Below are 16,222 nucleotides of genomic sequence, written 5' to 3'. Positions count from 1 at the left end.
ATACTGATCTGAGCCTTTGGAACACATTCCCGCTACTGCTTAATCAGTTGATAACATGTCATGTCCTGTTAAAAAAAATTCAACATTTATTATGTGTGTACTTTATTAGCTTCTTCTGTATAATCTGTACTAACACACTGTACTAGCTAGCTATAGTTATAGATAATCAGTTATAGATTGAATACTTGCGAGCAAGAGAAAATGCACTGTGCAAAAGGCATTTATCAACTTTAATGAAGGGAACACTAATAAAAACCACAGATCGAAATCCATAAAGGTTGTTTGCATAAGAAACATTAGGAAGTTCATTTAAAGACGCATAAAACCTCCCCTTTGCTTTTATAAGTCTGGAAAAAAAACATTAGCAAAAATCTCATACAACATTTACCTGCCAGAGTTTGTGGTGTCTTTGGGTGTAGGTTAACTCTGCTCTCTCCAGAAATGGGAAGCCATATTTTCTCCGGGATGTCAAAGTGCTCAGGCATAGAAACTTCAACACTGTACTCAACTGTTTTATTTGGCTTAGTAGGCTGCAGGGGTTGGACCTGTATATACACACAGGAATTCCACAGGAAAGGCAGATATTTGTGCATATTACAGTTAAAGTTTCAATATTACAATATTACATCTAGAGCAAAACACCCACAAAGTGTCATTTTAACAAATGTCCAAACTTGTCTTTTCAAAATCAACAGAAAGGTTCACGTACTATACTGTGAAGAAGTTTATTCCTATTGGTACCAAACCAAGTGGGTATCCACTTAAGAGATTTAAATATGTAGTTATACTTTAATGAAATGTAATTTGTCCAACTGAATCTGCAGGACAGACTCTCCTTAAAAGCCTCTTTAAAAACAGCTGGTGTTCTGTCCCTATAGCTTTTTTTAATGCATTTTTGAAAAATAAAGTACTATACTGTATGTCCATTCAAGATAATATAAATGTATGTTGCCTTTCTGTGTATTCATTTCCTATTAGTAATATACTATAAATGTATATTTCTAAATGAACACACTTTTAATTTGTTTTTTGATTTAATGTGAATCTAATTCATACATTACTTCTTAATTTTGGAAACTGCTATTCTAAGTTTGGACAAGTATCAGGCAACTTTGTGGAGTGGTAAGTGGTACACACCCAGGTATGAGCCAGAATGAATAGCACCTCTTTAGTGACACACCACCTATGTAATGGGTTTCTCAGTGTTCTTTCAGCCATCTAACATGTACTAGATCAGCATCAAGAAAAACTGCTGGGAAACGTTGATACTTTAAAATAATGGCATTTAAAAGGCTCACCAATAACAGCTGTGCAAATTCAGATGCACCAATGGGCAAATTATTCATGCATTTTTCACACCCTTCAACACCCACCCCTATAACTACCCTTATTTTATTTAAAATTTTAGATTATATTTACTGTAACAGTAACTTGCAGAACGGTGACTTTACTCTGAATCCATAACTTGTGCACTAGATTATCCCACACATACTGTAGGATGCACAGATATGCAGCCTTATCTGGCCTACCTGCGAGGTGGCACAGCCGCGAGCTGCCACTGCAGCTCTAACAGAACTGCTCTGCAGTGTTGCTGTGATCTTCCTGCGCTCAAGCTCGACAGAGGACATGCGCTGCTGTGCTGCCGTGGCCAGAGCTCTCTCCCAGGCTACATTCACCAGGGGGACTCTCAGTGCTTCTTCCAGGCAGCTATCAGCCGAGCACTTAAAGCACAACACAGGTTTTACAGAAACCTTTCCTGCAACATAAAGAACAATGATCTTATAAGCTCTGCCAGCTTTATATTTTTTTCCCCGTTTTGTTTATTGCTTTGGTTTTCCGAATTCTTTTGCAGTTAAAAAATGTGGACTACTGTAGTTCCTAAGAAAGCATAGGGTACATGGCAACACTTAAGAAACTGTTATGTTGGGGTTATATGGGTTTAAATAACTGCTAGTGATGTATGCAATATGCATATACACTGGAAAACATAAAAGAGTAATTTAATGTCACTTACGAGCTGCAAAATATCACCACAACAAAGTGAATATTTTTGGGAACATTGTTTTCTTCACTTACTATACGTACTGTAAGTATCCTTTTCTGATAACGCTGACTTATTATGATCTCAAAAGAGTGAAGGATACGAACAGGCACACGCATTAACCCCCACCTATAAATAATCTACTAACGTGTTGTGAATGATGTTATGAACAATCAGAAGACGTTTGATACTCCAAAACTCTAGGGTTAGTGTTAGGTAGGTATGGTTCAGGCTATGGTAAGAATTAAGGTTCTTACAGTAGGTCACTAATCATCACGTTTACAGTAGTAACGTACTTCATACTTTATTCATTTATTCCTTTAATGAAACATTTAGGAATAGCATTTACAATATTATTCTAACACTAACCTGTTATGTTAAATCATGTGCTTTTGTAACTGTTGGAATATATCAATTCTGTGTCATATGAAAGGTTTTACCTAAAATAGGATGGAAATGTTGTTTTTATGTTTTATTTTTTGTCAGTTTGACGGCATATTAAGTTTACTTCCAGATACACCAGTTGTTCACAGGTGCTACACAAATGCCTTGTTGTCCTGCTGTACTTACTCACTGCACTGCTGACGCGCACTACATGGGGGCTGGGCGCTGCCTCCAGTGGGGAAGGCAAAGGCAGGTCTCCGGTCCCAGTCACAGAATATACTAACTCTCCCACCTGAACAGACAAGGGAAATCATTTTGGGTCAAGCTTTCAGATTGTATCTGGTGACAGCCTGAAGCCAGTTGTGCTGCATTATTCAAACAGGATGGAAAGGGCAAGCATAGTTTATGCATGAATGTCTCAACTAAATATTGAACGTATTGTAAAGTGGAGTAGTAATTACAGTAAGTAGCCCAAAACCCATTACTGACTTACAATTTAGCAGCTACTATATTGTTTTCAGAATTTATATAAAACATGATTTTTATGTATCAGGATCTCTGGATAAACAGTGCTCATATGTGGATACTGCTTAATAAATATGTGCATTGTCACAGGACGCATACTTGTGATGGTGGCAACTCTTGTCTGAACTAGATTCCACAGAAAGCTGAATGACCTGCCGCGGTCAGTCATGTGACCAGCTGGAAGAAGGCGATTGGTCAGGTGATGATTTAAAAACCAGGACATAGAGGCTGCCAGGATTTCACATCTGCCGCATGGTGTAAGAACCCAGATTCACTGCTGCTCTGTGCTGCAGATGTAAAACCCTGGCAACCCCCAGTGCCTGATTTTTAAATCATCACCCGAGCAATTTGCAATTCTAATATTAACAAAAATGTGATAATTTGCCAAGCCTAAATTGATTCTCTCATTTAGCAACCTTCTACACAAGTTTTAATAAAACATTTTAAACCTAATGTGAAAACAATGCATATTTCTTACAGATTAAAAAAGCCATATATTAAAGACAAGGATCTGCCACTACATAAAGTGCTCACGCTTGACTGTGTTGAATAATTTGCTTTAAGATTTGTATATTACAGTATTTAAAAATTTAAAAAGACATTTACCTGCTCATTAGCTAAAATAATGGTACAGTACTGTTTTCCAAGGTGAAATGGAAGGTAAAGAATTTCTAGATGATCAGATCCTCCAGCTTTCAGGAACACAGATTTCGCAGGACAATAAAATTCATTTATGTTGCCTTCATCTGTTAAAAAATGTATAAGAAAGAATACATTAGATTAAAAGTTTTAGGTTAACTGGATAAGTGTCAAATACAGCTGCTGAAAAAATCACTGTGTAAGTACTGTATGACAAATTGGTAAGATACATTAACTGCTCTTGTTGTTGGATGCAAACTAGGGCAAATATAACTATTTTCTTTTTTACACTCTACTCAAGTACATGCACTAAAAAAGCAACTGAAAAACAAGACCATTGGCATTTGAGATTAAACAAAATAATTAGTTATCACAATAATAACAGATTGTAAAAACTAAAACATTTCTCATTTTTCTTGTCTTCTTCACTATCGTAAAACAGACAAACCAAATCCCCCCATTACTATTGGATTCAGATTGACAAAGCCCAAAAGGAAATTCATAGTTTTAATGGATGCATAGAGCACCAAAGCTGCACTAAAACTTTATATTTCTCAATGGAGAACTGACTAAGCCTAATATATACAAAAGGCTTTATTCGTGTTATTAACAAATACAATTCTCTAAACATAGTAACATTCTCAAGATGCCAGTAAAAATACTTTTAATATAACATTCAATAAAATCTTGAATATGCGAAAGTGAATTAAATGTTATAATTGAGATCTGTAACGAATGCGCCCCTGCGTATCACAGGGATCTCAGCCGCCCCGGGCTGGGGGAGCTCTCCTTTAGCTCAGCTGGCAAGTTCCCTGTTGTGTGACGCTGGGGACCCGGGCAGTGAGGGATGAACTAGCAGGGCAGGAGCAGCAGGGGCAGAAACCCCAAGGACCGTTACAGATCCAACTATGACTTCAGAAATTCCTTATGCATACAACAGAAAGAATATTGTCATGCCACATGGCGCGTTTTAGCCACGCGCACGCAAGGCGGGCTGAGAATAGCGCCTGGGGGCGGGACTACGGGACTGTACATAGTGGGACGGAGGCTGGGAGACAGTGTCTTCCCTTCCTTGTCTTTATTAGTGTAGGTGCAGCCCTGTAATCCCTGTCCCTGAGTGTGTACCTTCCCCGGTTTGAGTTAATAAATGTGTTGTTCAAGCTCTTTTCCTGAGTCCTACGCCTGCTCCATTCCATACCAAGCTCTGCTGTCGTTACAATATGAACTAAAGATGGTTATAATCATTATGACCATGATAACCATTAACATTCCTAGAACTTTATCAAAGCCTTGCTTAACAATACCTCATTCTGTCAACATTCATAAGAGGGCAGAATCAGTCCCAGCACTGACACAAATATTTATATGCACAGTCTGTGCAATTAGATGAGTCAATAACCCAGCAGTATGTTATAAAAGTGGAGGAACAATAAAGAAAAAAAGGAAAAGCTCTAAGTGTGTTGTGGCAATTTTAGAAGTGACTAATCAATTGCATTGTGAATAACCACTTCTGAACACCTGGTTTCAGCCACTGAAAGACACTGAAAAAAATTGAAGGTTCAGAAACAAAGTGCAAGAGATGTGTTGTTTTCTTAAGCCTCCACTTAAAAACCAGCAGAGGTTTTCCCTTGGTGTTCTTTCTGTGAGATTAGTTCTAATGGAGCGTTTATTGACAGGAAGAGTGCCAAATTCTTCATCTGCTTGGAGGATTTGATTCATTAAAGCCATTTTAAAAGAAAAAAAAAGTTTTTAAACAGCAAATGGTCCATTATTCACTGTTCATTTACAAAGTGTCTACTGAGCGGTACATTTTTTAAAGTTTTAATTTACCTTCCTTCAAATGTTTTTCCTTTATTAAAATTAGCATTTTCCACTTCAATAATGCTTCTTGGAATCACAGGTTAATCATTAATCCATTCTGAATACTGAGCTCCAATACATTTCTACATCAACTGAAAACAAATCTACAGTACATAAACTGCTTATTATGTCTGTCATGCTTTCATGCCATCTGTTGTGTACAACCAAAAACAAACAAAATTGTATATGAGAAACAAACACTTTGATAGTACTAAAACACTTCTTGATGGATTCATGAAAGGCTTTCAACAAAACTAAATCATTTTTTAAGTCATAACATTTTTAGAACAAATAGAACAGGGGTGCCCAACCAAGATCTACTTTTTCATTTGCCAGTCCAGCTCGATCTACCAGTGTAAATTTGAAGCTCTAATATAAGAAAAACAAACTGTGGGCACATCAGTACAATAACTATACCCATCACTGAAATGACAGCAAATAAAAGCAAGTGAACAAGTAATGTTCCCCATTTTAGAAAAAAGAATATCCTACCTAAATGTGAACATTGGCACTGAGAAGCTTACTTGAGAACACCAGTAGGATTTTTTTAACGTGTTTTGACACTGCTGATCATGTCAATGACATTTTAATTTTGTCCCTGCAGCTCGACATTCAGCTCATTCAGCAGTTCAGTCAAGTCTGTGAGCAATGCTAAATCCAGAAGGCACTGGTCATCCTCTAATTTGGCATATTCACCATGTTTAGACGACTTGAGAAACTCTGATTTCAGGCAACAGCTATCTGATCCTTGCCAAAACGTTTTGATTTTGAAATCTCCAAACAGCAAGTCAGCAGCCTCAGCAAACGCTTGTATTACTTCTCGATCCCTGAATGATTTTTGTGTTTAGCCAGGATGTGGCTCAAATGGAATGATGCGATGGTTGTCGCTTTTTCTCTTGTAATGGGCCTTATGAAAGAGCTGCAAGAGAGAGATGTTGAGCGCTTTCATGCACAGGGAAACAGAAGAGCGAGATTAGAATCTTCCACATAAACATCTGTTCAGTAACAGTTACAGTTGTTTTGTCAGATTCTAATAAAGATTAAATGAGCCAACACATGTAAAAAGACTGTGTGATTAGTACTTTGGCTTTAACTAGCCTGGCTGGGGAAAGGACCGTGCTGGTCCGAGATCAGTGCTGTCATATCCCCTCATAAGAATCCCCAAAACACCAATGCAGATTTCAAACACTGAGCTAAAAGAGATAAGGATCGGCTGCGGTTTCGCTGGAAAAGTGCATACTGAATGAAGCAGGCTTCAGCTTGTTTGAATGAGTAGGTTGGATATGCAGTGCATGAGAATCATGTTTGCTGCAGGTGACAAAATGTGAGTCAGCAAACAAGTGACAACATTAGCAGCTAGTAGGAATAGCGGGACTAACGAGCTTGAGATTGGAACTCTGAGGTGGGCAGCAGAAGACACTGCATCTACTGAAAGAGTAACTAGGCACGGAAACAGGAACAAAACTACCAGTTAGCAGGTGCTACACAGGATAACCCTGGATTGGAACTCTGTGGTGGGCAGCAGAAAATGCTATGATGGACTAAAAGAGTGGCCTGACGTGGAAAAGGGAGGAGAGGTACAGCTTGTTGAAGTCTGCTAGATGGATAAGAATGTATTCCAAGCTGAACCCTGGAAAGAGAAGGAATGTCAACTACATATACAGCTGGAAGCCTTGGGAGAGGGAAGAGGGCCAACACTACAACAGTCAAACGGCAACCAAAAAGGGGAGTCAATTGTGTAGGGAACTAGGGACAGCATAGAAGGTGAATGAAGAAGCATACAATAGTTTCATAGCAGAGTGATACCCATGGGACAGAATGGGAGTTAGTGACCAGAGGCTCCTGTGGTGGACAGTGAAAAGAAAGATAAGGGAGAGGGGAAGAGATTAACCAATACGTACAGTATAGGCTGGGGTCATAGATGGACACTTGTCCAGAGACAGAGAGAAAGGGGAAAAGAAAGAGAATGGCTTAGGTGAGATTAGGAAGAGATAGAGGGAAGGGGAAAAAACTGCTGCAGCTGCTCAGAGTTTCTAGAAGACTTGCTGACATCTGGAGAACTGAAAGAAGATGGTATGGTGAGCGCAGAGAGCCACTTGTTTTCAGTGGAGGGTTAAGGATGAAAAAGTGGGAAGAAACGTCTGGATGAATGTGATGAAGATAACATCCCAGCAATGCTGCATTCAAAACATGTCCTTCTGCTAAATGTAGAGTGCTAGAAAATGTTCAGACAGGGAGCTTTTATGCACAGGGAATATGAAGTGTGAGTTTAGAATTCGACCTCCACTTGAACCTCTGTTCAATAACACCATGTGACTTCGTAAATGAGCACTTGTAAATTTAAACACTACCAACAAAACAAAACAATCTGTAAGTACTGTTTGTTGTATATGGATTACTGCCAAAAGAGCTCATGAATATATTTTTTCTTATTTTCTGTCATTGTTCTTATTCTTTAAGCAAAATTATTTTCTCAAGTTTGTTAAACTAAAGTTTGTTACAAGTGTTTGTTACAAAATATGGACAATACTGTGTCTGTTACAAATGCATTGACTTAAGGATCATTATATTTAAAGGAAACCTTACAAACTCCCAGAAGAGAAGTAGGGACAAAACATTGGAAGAACAAGAAAGCTCAAAGAAGACATTGAGCTGGTGTGGGATTTAATCTCAATGTTACAAAAGGTTAGCTTCTGGACCATAATCAATATCAGAACAATAGCCTTTTTGCTAAGCTTGGATTGCTTTCCAATTGACTGTTCTCACAATTGTTCTCTATTGGCAGCCACATGACACTATCTAAAACACAAGAAGGTCATTATTAGCCAACAACACTGAGTTGAAATAAGCCTTCTAAAAAGAAAATCCTTGTGAATGGACCAAAATGGCCTGCTTTTTACTAAAGCTGTTTTCGTCTCTTTCTCCTTTATATACCCTCCTTTAAAAAAAAAACAAAAAACAAATTTAAATTAAATAAAATCTTGCAAAATAAATATCAGCAGGTCCTTTTTTTCAAGTCCAGTTTCACCCAGGATGTCCAAGATACAATTGTATGGTCAATGATATGATCTTCAGTTAAATAATCTTACTGTCAAATCAAAAGGAAAATAGAAGTAACATATTGTCCAAAAAATAAACTTCATTATAGATGGGCCATACAGAAAAACATTTCAAGTAGTTTCTGTCAAGTTAAAAGAAACAGAAAAAAGTTGAAAGTGATTTCTACAATATCAAATTGCTCTATTTGAAGATGTGAACAGATTTTCTAACAGATTTGGTTAAAAAACATTATATAATAAATACTAAATTAAAATGACTTGGAAAATATAATTTCATACCTCAGCAATTGTATTTGGGGAATAGACACATTACTATGAAATTCATTTCTGGATAATTACTGAAAATGACTGAAAATTATCATTCGATCATTATGGTAGGATAAATGTAATCAGCAAATGCTAAAAAAAGTAAATTGTGATTAAATTTGAAAAGGTTGAAAAGTAAATAATACAACAACAAGATTAAAAAGGCAGTAGTACAACTAAACGAAGAAGGAGAAACATCCAATTAAAAAAAGAGAATATCTTGGATAATTGAAAAGGTCTTTGTGGGCTATATTGGCAAATACTGGAGAACTGAGAAGACCAAGCAAGACTTTTGCAAAATATGGAAGAATAATTTAAGCTGCAGAAAATAATTCCTTAAAATTCTGCATATTCCCCCAAAGGAACTTTTACAAAAAAGGAAAACTGCATTTACAGATTAGCCATTTTAATCCCTACACTTTAATGCCATTGAAATGTTGCTTAGTGACCTGAAGTACTGTAGTAGTTGCAAAAAGGAAATCAAGTCAATATAGAGCTCAATGCTATATGTGTTGAAGAATAAGGAAACATTTCCAGGAAGATGCCAGGAACTGGTTTCATGCCACCAAAAAAAAGTTGTACTTAAGATGAAGACATATTCAGACATGGTTATTGGGTTACTTTTGTATATTCTGTAATATTGTGCTATTTTATTGTAAAGGCAAACATCTAAGTTATATCTAATGATTTCAATTTAAAAAATATAAGCAAGACTAACAAAATAAAGGATTAAGGATGCTTAGAGCATACTTTAGCATTGGTCCACCTGACTTGAGGACCGACAATCTGACAATATGGGCAAGATCGCCCACACTTTGTTTGGATGTATCTATGTGTCAATAAACATGTATCCATTTTTTACATGTACAATTAATACTGCTCCTTCACATGAAATGAAAGTATTTCATACTGTACATGCACACACTTACCACTATCCAAATATAGGCCTTTGCCATTCATTTCATCCTCACTGATAAGGCCTTTTCCAGATTCAGATGTTGATCTCAGCTTGCTAATAAAAAAAAGGTTAAACAAGTTAAGTAAGGAACAATTTCTACAGTCAGACTAAGTATAGTATACAGTCTGTACTAGGAAAGCTGCAGTACTACATAACAGTCTAACAAAGGCCTAATAACGACAACAACAACAACAACAACAGAAATAATATATTCACAATAAATATGTGGTATACCACCATATCCCAACTTATCCCAATAAATATGTGGTACACCACCATATCCCAACTTGCCTTTTTACTGCCATTATCATTCCTGCTTTCCTGTTACGTTAGATTATAATTGTTGTTGTAATTAGTATTTTCCCTTTTGTTTATGTAATAAGCAAATTATACTGAATTCACTGTAATCTATTGTAATGACAGTTTCCCTTTAAAACCCTTACTCTTTCGCCTTATCCTGTCTTATCCTGTCCTTCTCTGTCTAATCCTACAGTGTACTTGTCTGTTTACTACACTTTTATACTTTTGTTGAGTTTGCATTATGAAAATAAGGTAAAAAACAAAAGTTAGAGCCAAGCCTTCACACAAATTTTGAATTACAGTTCAGTAAATTCTATGCATTTGAAAACATTAATCAAAACTACACACCAGCTTGTCAACAAAGAACTACAAAAAACTAAACAAACAAATTAACAATAAGAAGGAGAAAATATTATTTTATAAAGACTTTAAGACTAGGGAGCTGCAGCATCACTTATTGTATAAGGCACCTTTCCTGTCTCAAAACCCTATACAATAAAACTGAGAAAAAGCCGGAGATAAAGAACATAAAATGTGTAGGGTTAGTTTATGCAAGCATTTTTTTAAGATGAAATTTGAAAAAAGATAAAGGCTCAGAATTCCTGATTTCATTGGAAAGAGTAGTGCATAATGAAAAATTGATGGTCTACATTACTTTTCACTTAGGGGATACATACAGTAGGTCTTTTAGCTGCTGTGTTCACAGTGCGTTTTTAAAGATGCACTGTTTTATTAAACATGTGCCTGCTATTTAAAGTATTTCCCATTAGGCCTTCAATAAAAGCTCACACAGGTAATGCTCTCAGTACTGGGATGTGTTCCTTTACTGAATTATTCAGGTTCTCCAAGAGTTATTCTATCTGAAGGATTTCACACAGTAAAGAAGTCCCCCTTTTAGGTTATATTTCTTTCATTCCTGTTATTTTTAATTCTTTCCTTGATCATATAAAAAGTGACAATAAAGAGATGCAGTTTCAGACAGGCAAAATATAATTAAAACGAAATCTCAGCTAAGTACAAGAAACATATAATATAAGAGTATTAAAATTATTTTATCCACATACAGTAGTATTTCACATCACAGTAAGTAGCTTGTTTAAGGGATTAAGGGATTGAGACTTTTCATACACCTAACCATTTCTTTAGCAATATAATAAATTGTTGGATAATCTCAGCAGAGTTGCCACACAGAACACAGGAAAGACACAAGAAATGCCTTGGATATGTAACCCCAATTACTCCCATGATAATCCTGTTCATACTGTATCCTTCAGATCCTAGCAATGCAAATACTGTATTTTTCACATTATTTTGCATCCCTCAACTTACAATACACAATGACTGGGGATTGTACATTTGTGTACAGTAGCTTTAGTTTCACATGTTGTGACCTAAATTATGCAAGACTTTGATGGGAGCGAACAACCAACCAAACATGTGACACACAGATCAAATACAGCACACATACAAAACATGCATAAACATTGCAGTGTTGCATGTCTATTCTAGGAGTACTATTCAGAAGCAAGGTGTGGGTAGAACACAATAATTAAAAAAGAAAAAATATTCCACAAGCTAAAATCTATTTTCCTCTTCTTTATTTTCCATAGTCCGCTGAAAGCGTGCAAAAGACATAAATAAACTCTTTAATGGAGCAGAGACGTGGTAGCATAAGATAAAAGCCTCATCAGGAGAGAGAACATTTTGTTTCTACAAAATGATCCAAACACGGTGAGGAACATTTTGGAGCCTTAATGGTAGGCATTTGAATTTTATCTAAATTGAACTGCTGTAATTGTATTTTATACTTTCTAGTCTCTTACCATAAATGCTCCTTGAACAAGCTTTCTTTTTCAAGTGACAGGCATCACTGCTTCAAAGGAAAAATCTCTGACAGACATCTCTGAGATAATGCCATGATGGGATTTTCAATGACAGGCAGTGCTATTAGGGACTCAGGTAACAGTAGATCAGGTTGACAGAGCAGGTTCTTTGAAAGTTTGAAGAAACTCAAAGTTGCATTAAAAATGTACACTAAAAATAAAGAGTTAAGTCGGAAAACAAAGTGTATATGTGCATATATAAAAATGTACGCTCAAAAATCTGAAGGATGAAAAATGGTAACCAGAAAGATTTGTGATGGGTATTTTGTTGTTTTTATCAAGTTATCAGTTATCCTGTTAGCTAAGCCGCTGCTTTATTTTGACTGAATAATAGTAAATTTCCTTTTACAAAAAAGCTATAGATGCTGACCATAAGCATAACACATTCTATTTCCTTTTTTTGAATAAATAGCATGGTTGTATCTACAGCTATAGTCAAAGTTCTGTCTAGGTTCCTGATAATTTTAGTTTACCAGATAAGATAATATACAATAATAAGAACACATTTCATTTACAACAAATTACCTGGACAATACAAGTTTATTTTAGCAGGGTATTTACTAGAACAATTTGAGTGAAGAACCGTGCTCATGGGTACTCCAGTTCCCATCTGGGATTTGACCCTCCAGACTCCTATCCACTGCTCCTTGCTTTCTATAAATATAACTTATGGTATGTTGGTTTCCATGAAGAAACAGGCCTAAGCATTCTAATAGAATTATATTTATAAATTATTCCACCTTTAATTGAGATGGATTCTCTTACCTGGACAATAAGTGCAACATAAGGCAAACTCAAAAATATATAAGAAAACATCACTTTTTGAAAATAAATCATCTCTTTTCACCTATTTCTGAAATGAAATACATTCTTTTTTCCCTCTTCACACTCAACTGCTAAGATCTGCCAGTTCAAACTATTCCTCTGAGAGAGTGACAGTCCAGGGGAACACTGGACAAAGACAGGTCTCAAGCTGTCCCACCTGACCTATTGTACTGATTGCAAACAGATTGACTCAAAGCCAGGTCAGATTCTACATGAACATTTTTAGCAGTAAGTTCGCAAAGTTTCCCCGGGTTTTACCATCGTTTGCATCATGTTTTACCATACTGACTCCCCCATGCTGTATCAGAATTTAATCAGCCCTTTACTGAGCTTTGCTTTGCTTTACACAGCTTTAACTTCAGGATATCAGAGGTTTTAGAAGTGAATCAGCTTCAGCTCATGGCAATAATATTTTTAGAAGTAATGCACTGTGTGTGTCACTCACTCATCGAATATTTGACTGTGAATCAAACGCAATGTGTTTACACTTTTCACAGGTAAACCGAAGTGATCACATGAATATATGTAGGACAAATAACGGCAAGCATTTACGTGTTATTCACATATATTATTTCCAAAGGGAAACACCTTTATGCAAGGCTACACATCTATTTAGCTACATGTAGTGTGTCCAGAAATGTCTATAATACTGTATGTCAATCTAGTATAATACTTGTTAAACAAAATCCCAGATAAAACTTATTGAAAACAAGTAAGCTAACACTTCACGAAAAATGAGCAACATAAACCAGAATGTGCAAACTAGCAAAAACCTGATGATTCCATATTTCCAGTAGCAGTATCAATAACAAGCAGAGGGCAAAGGGCGATAAATATTAAAAAAACAAATTGACCTTTTAATAATGTAGCAATGAAACTTTAAAAGTGGTATTCCATAACAAAATTAATACTTTCTTTTTTAAATGAAAGGATGCTACACTTCAGCTTGAAAAGATTTAAAGCCTGAACAACAGAACAAGATTTTCAAGTCTCTTTAGAGCTCTATTTAAAAATGGCATTAAGAGTTTGTCCCTGATAGCACTGACATTTAAATTTCTTCCTGCGCTATTAATGGTGCATTTATGTATCTGACAATCTGCTCATTAGAATGATTGAAGGTCAAGACTGAGGCACTCCATCTTACTCAGACTTGGAATGCTAATGGAGGTACACATTTTTATATTGCTGTATAAAAATAACTCTGCTTGTGTCTCAATAAATACTTTACCTGCTTAAAGAGCAAAGAAAAGATCAAATGAAAAATTAGAGGAACACTTCCTAAAATAGAATATAGCATCTATCATGATCATTATCTACATTTTTTCCACCTGTCATGACAACTAAAGAGAATATTTGCCACTCAGTATTTCCATCACATCCTATGTCACGGGGAACCTATGGAGCAGTTTTCTTTTTTTTCTAAGATATTTCATTGAAAACTAAAAAGACTTCTCATATGTGAGCGAGACAACAAAGTGAAACAAACAAAACTCAAAAGAACTGAAATCTGGTCTCACATACAGTATGTCACCTCTTTCCCACATGGTACAATAGAGGGACTTATCTGGGTTACTATTTTAACCTGGGCTCATCGCAGTCTCATTTTATAATTATTTATTCTGAAACCAAAAACAGAAAAGATTGCTGATGACAGCTGATGCAGCCTGTTTTCCCACAGATTACATCACTGATGAACAGAATACTGTCCAATCTAGGGCTGATTTCCTTCTCTTCTTGCAGACCTCTATTCCAGATAAACTCAGAGCTTCGAACTGTTTTGACGTAAGATGTCATTTTTCTTTTCTGCCGTCAACAGCCACATGTATTTAGACAGATTCAGTCTCTAGATGTTTAACATAACATCACATTTGCCTAACCATCTTGGGAAAAATGTGAACAGTACTCAGAGTCATGAAGAGAATATGATAAAAGGTTGACTCCAACAATTAAAATAAAGTATGCATGCAGTATTTACAAATTCGCACTATTATTAAGAAAACAATTACCCGCTTAGATACTGTTTTTGCAGCCGCAATTGAAAAACACAATATTTATGTGGTTGTTATTATGTGAACAATATTAGAGTGCTGTGGTAAAGTAATTCTTAAATGCCAGTTTTAACACATTTAGAACACATTACTGGCTGACACATTCCCAGCAGAGTTTGACAGGTTGTGACTTCTGTGGTACTGTATGTACTGAACTTGAAATGAAGAGCAGTATAGCATGTGTCATATGAAGTTTGTAATTATTTCATTGCCTGCAGCATATCGTACCATATATATTGCACAAGTCTTTTAGTACTATGCATAGAATGCTATATTTACTAAATGTTATATGCATTGAAACCTTCACAACTCAAAAGAAGAGATCCCATGGAGCACAATACACCCTTTTAACAATGCATGGTCATGTACTGTAGGTGACCAAGTTACAAGTGTGTAAACTTCCTTTCCATCTACTGATTAGGGATTAACAACGAGAAAAAGTACAGACAGATTGGCAAAATACGGTGTTGCAGACTGCAATGTAATCCGAACCATCTGACAGCACAATGATATGCCATAAAAACTAAAATATATGCCATAAAAATTAACTTTAAAAATATATATAAACATCTATATTTAATTTAGCAAGTGAATATAATTTGGAACTCTGCTCTAGCAATAAAAGTACATAATAAATTAATATTGTTTTAAGTCTTTTTGGACTTTTGTTCAATAAAGGATGCTCCTTTTTCATTACACTGCTAATTTTTATTTTAAATAAATATACCAAAAGTTAAAAAGATTAAACATTTTGAATAAAAAAATGACCTGGAATTCAGACCTATACAGTATGACACTACAGTTCTGAATTTCAGGTCACTGTACTGTTCTATCTGTCCTGTGATCTCCATTTTACTGTCTCTTACAATAATTTTATGAGCTTTCAACCTATTCCTGAGAGGTGCTGCAATGTCTTCTACAAGATTGTCTGGACAACTGGTCTTTTTCTTTATTTACGATAACCTATTTGTTACAATGTTTCTTCTATTTCTGACACGTCTCCCAGGCAGGTCTTGGTGCTGGGGGTTAGCCTGGGCTCAGCTGCTGTATAGAAACCTGTGCCCTCAGGCCAAGGACAGGAGTGACCTGGTGCTAGGTAGGTCTCAGGACATCCGAACCTCGATGCTGAGCGAGGAGCAGATCAGAAGCAGGAAGTACAGTAAATAGGCTACACAACAAGACACACCAGAAAGACATGGATAATCACAGGGAACTGGGAATAGGACAGAAGTAGAGCGCCCTCTAGGTGTACTGGGCGTGACATAAACTACAGTAGCTTCAGATGTTTGTAACACTAGAAAACAGACCGTCATGTCAAGGTTCACATCTTATGAATTTAAAGCTGTTAAAGATTGGTAACTGATAGGACAATGGTATTATTTCATTGTTAATAA

General features: G+C 36.1%; 1 protein-coding gene across 4 annotated transcripts in view; it reads right to left on the bottom strand.

The window, feature by feature from the left end:
• LOC102694899 (cilia- and flagella-associated protein 47-like) overlaps positions 1 to 16,222 on the bottom strand; it is a 208,134-nt gene that overhangs the window by 120,568 nt on the left and 71,344 nt on the right. For all 4 annotated transcript variants that reach the window (XR_011181613.1, XR_011181614.1, XM_069178726.1 and 1 more), the window contains exons 41-45: positions 9,744 to 9,826; positions 3,557 to 3,696; positions 2,612 to 2,717; positions 1,530 to 1,756; positions 389 to 545 (exon numbers count right to left, since the gene is read on the bottom strand). Coding sequence is in view for 2 of the 4 variants with exons in the window: in XM_069178726.1 (XP_069034827.1) it covers positions 389 to 545; positions 1,530 to 1,756; positions 2,612 to 2,717; positions 3,557 to 3,696; positions 9,744 to 9,826 (713 nt within the window). In the remaining 2 variants the exon portion in view is untranslated. The remainder of the gene's footprint in view (positions 1 to 388; positions 546 to 1,529; positions 1,757 to 2,611; positions 2,718 to 3,556; positions 3,697 to 9,743; positions 9,827 to 16,222) is intronic.

This window comes from Lepisosteus oculatus, chromosome 15 (assembly GCF_040954835.1).
Source record: "Lepisosteus oculatus isolate fLepOcu1 chromosome 15, fLepOcu1.hap2, whole genome shotgun sequence".
Lineage (NCBI taxonomy): Eukaryota > Metazoa > Chordata > Actinopteri > Semionotiformes > Lepisosteidae > Lepisosteus > Lepisosteus oculatus.
The sequence above is the reverse complement of the archived record's forward strand: the minus strand, read 5'-3'. Positions and strand labels throughout refer to the sequence as shown.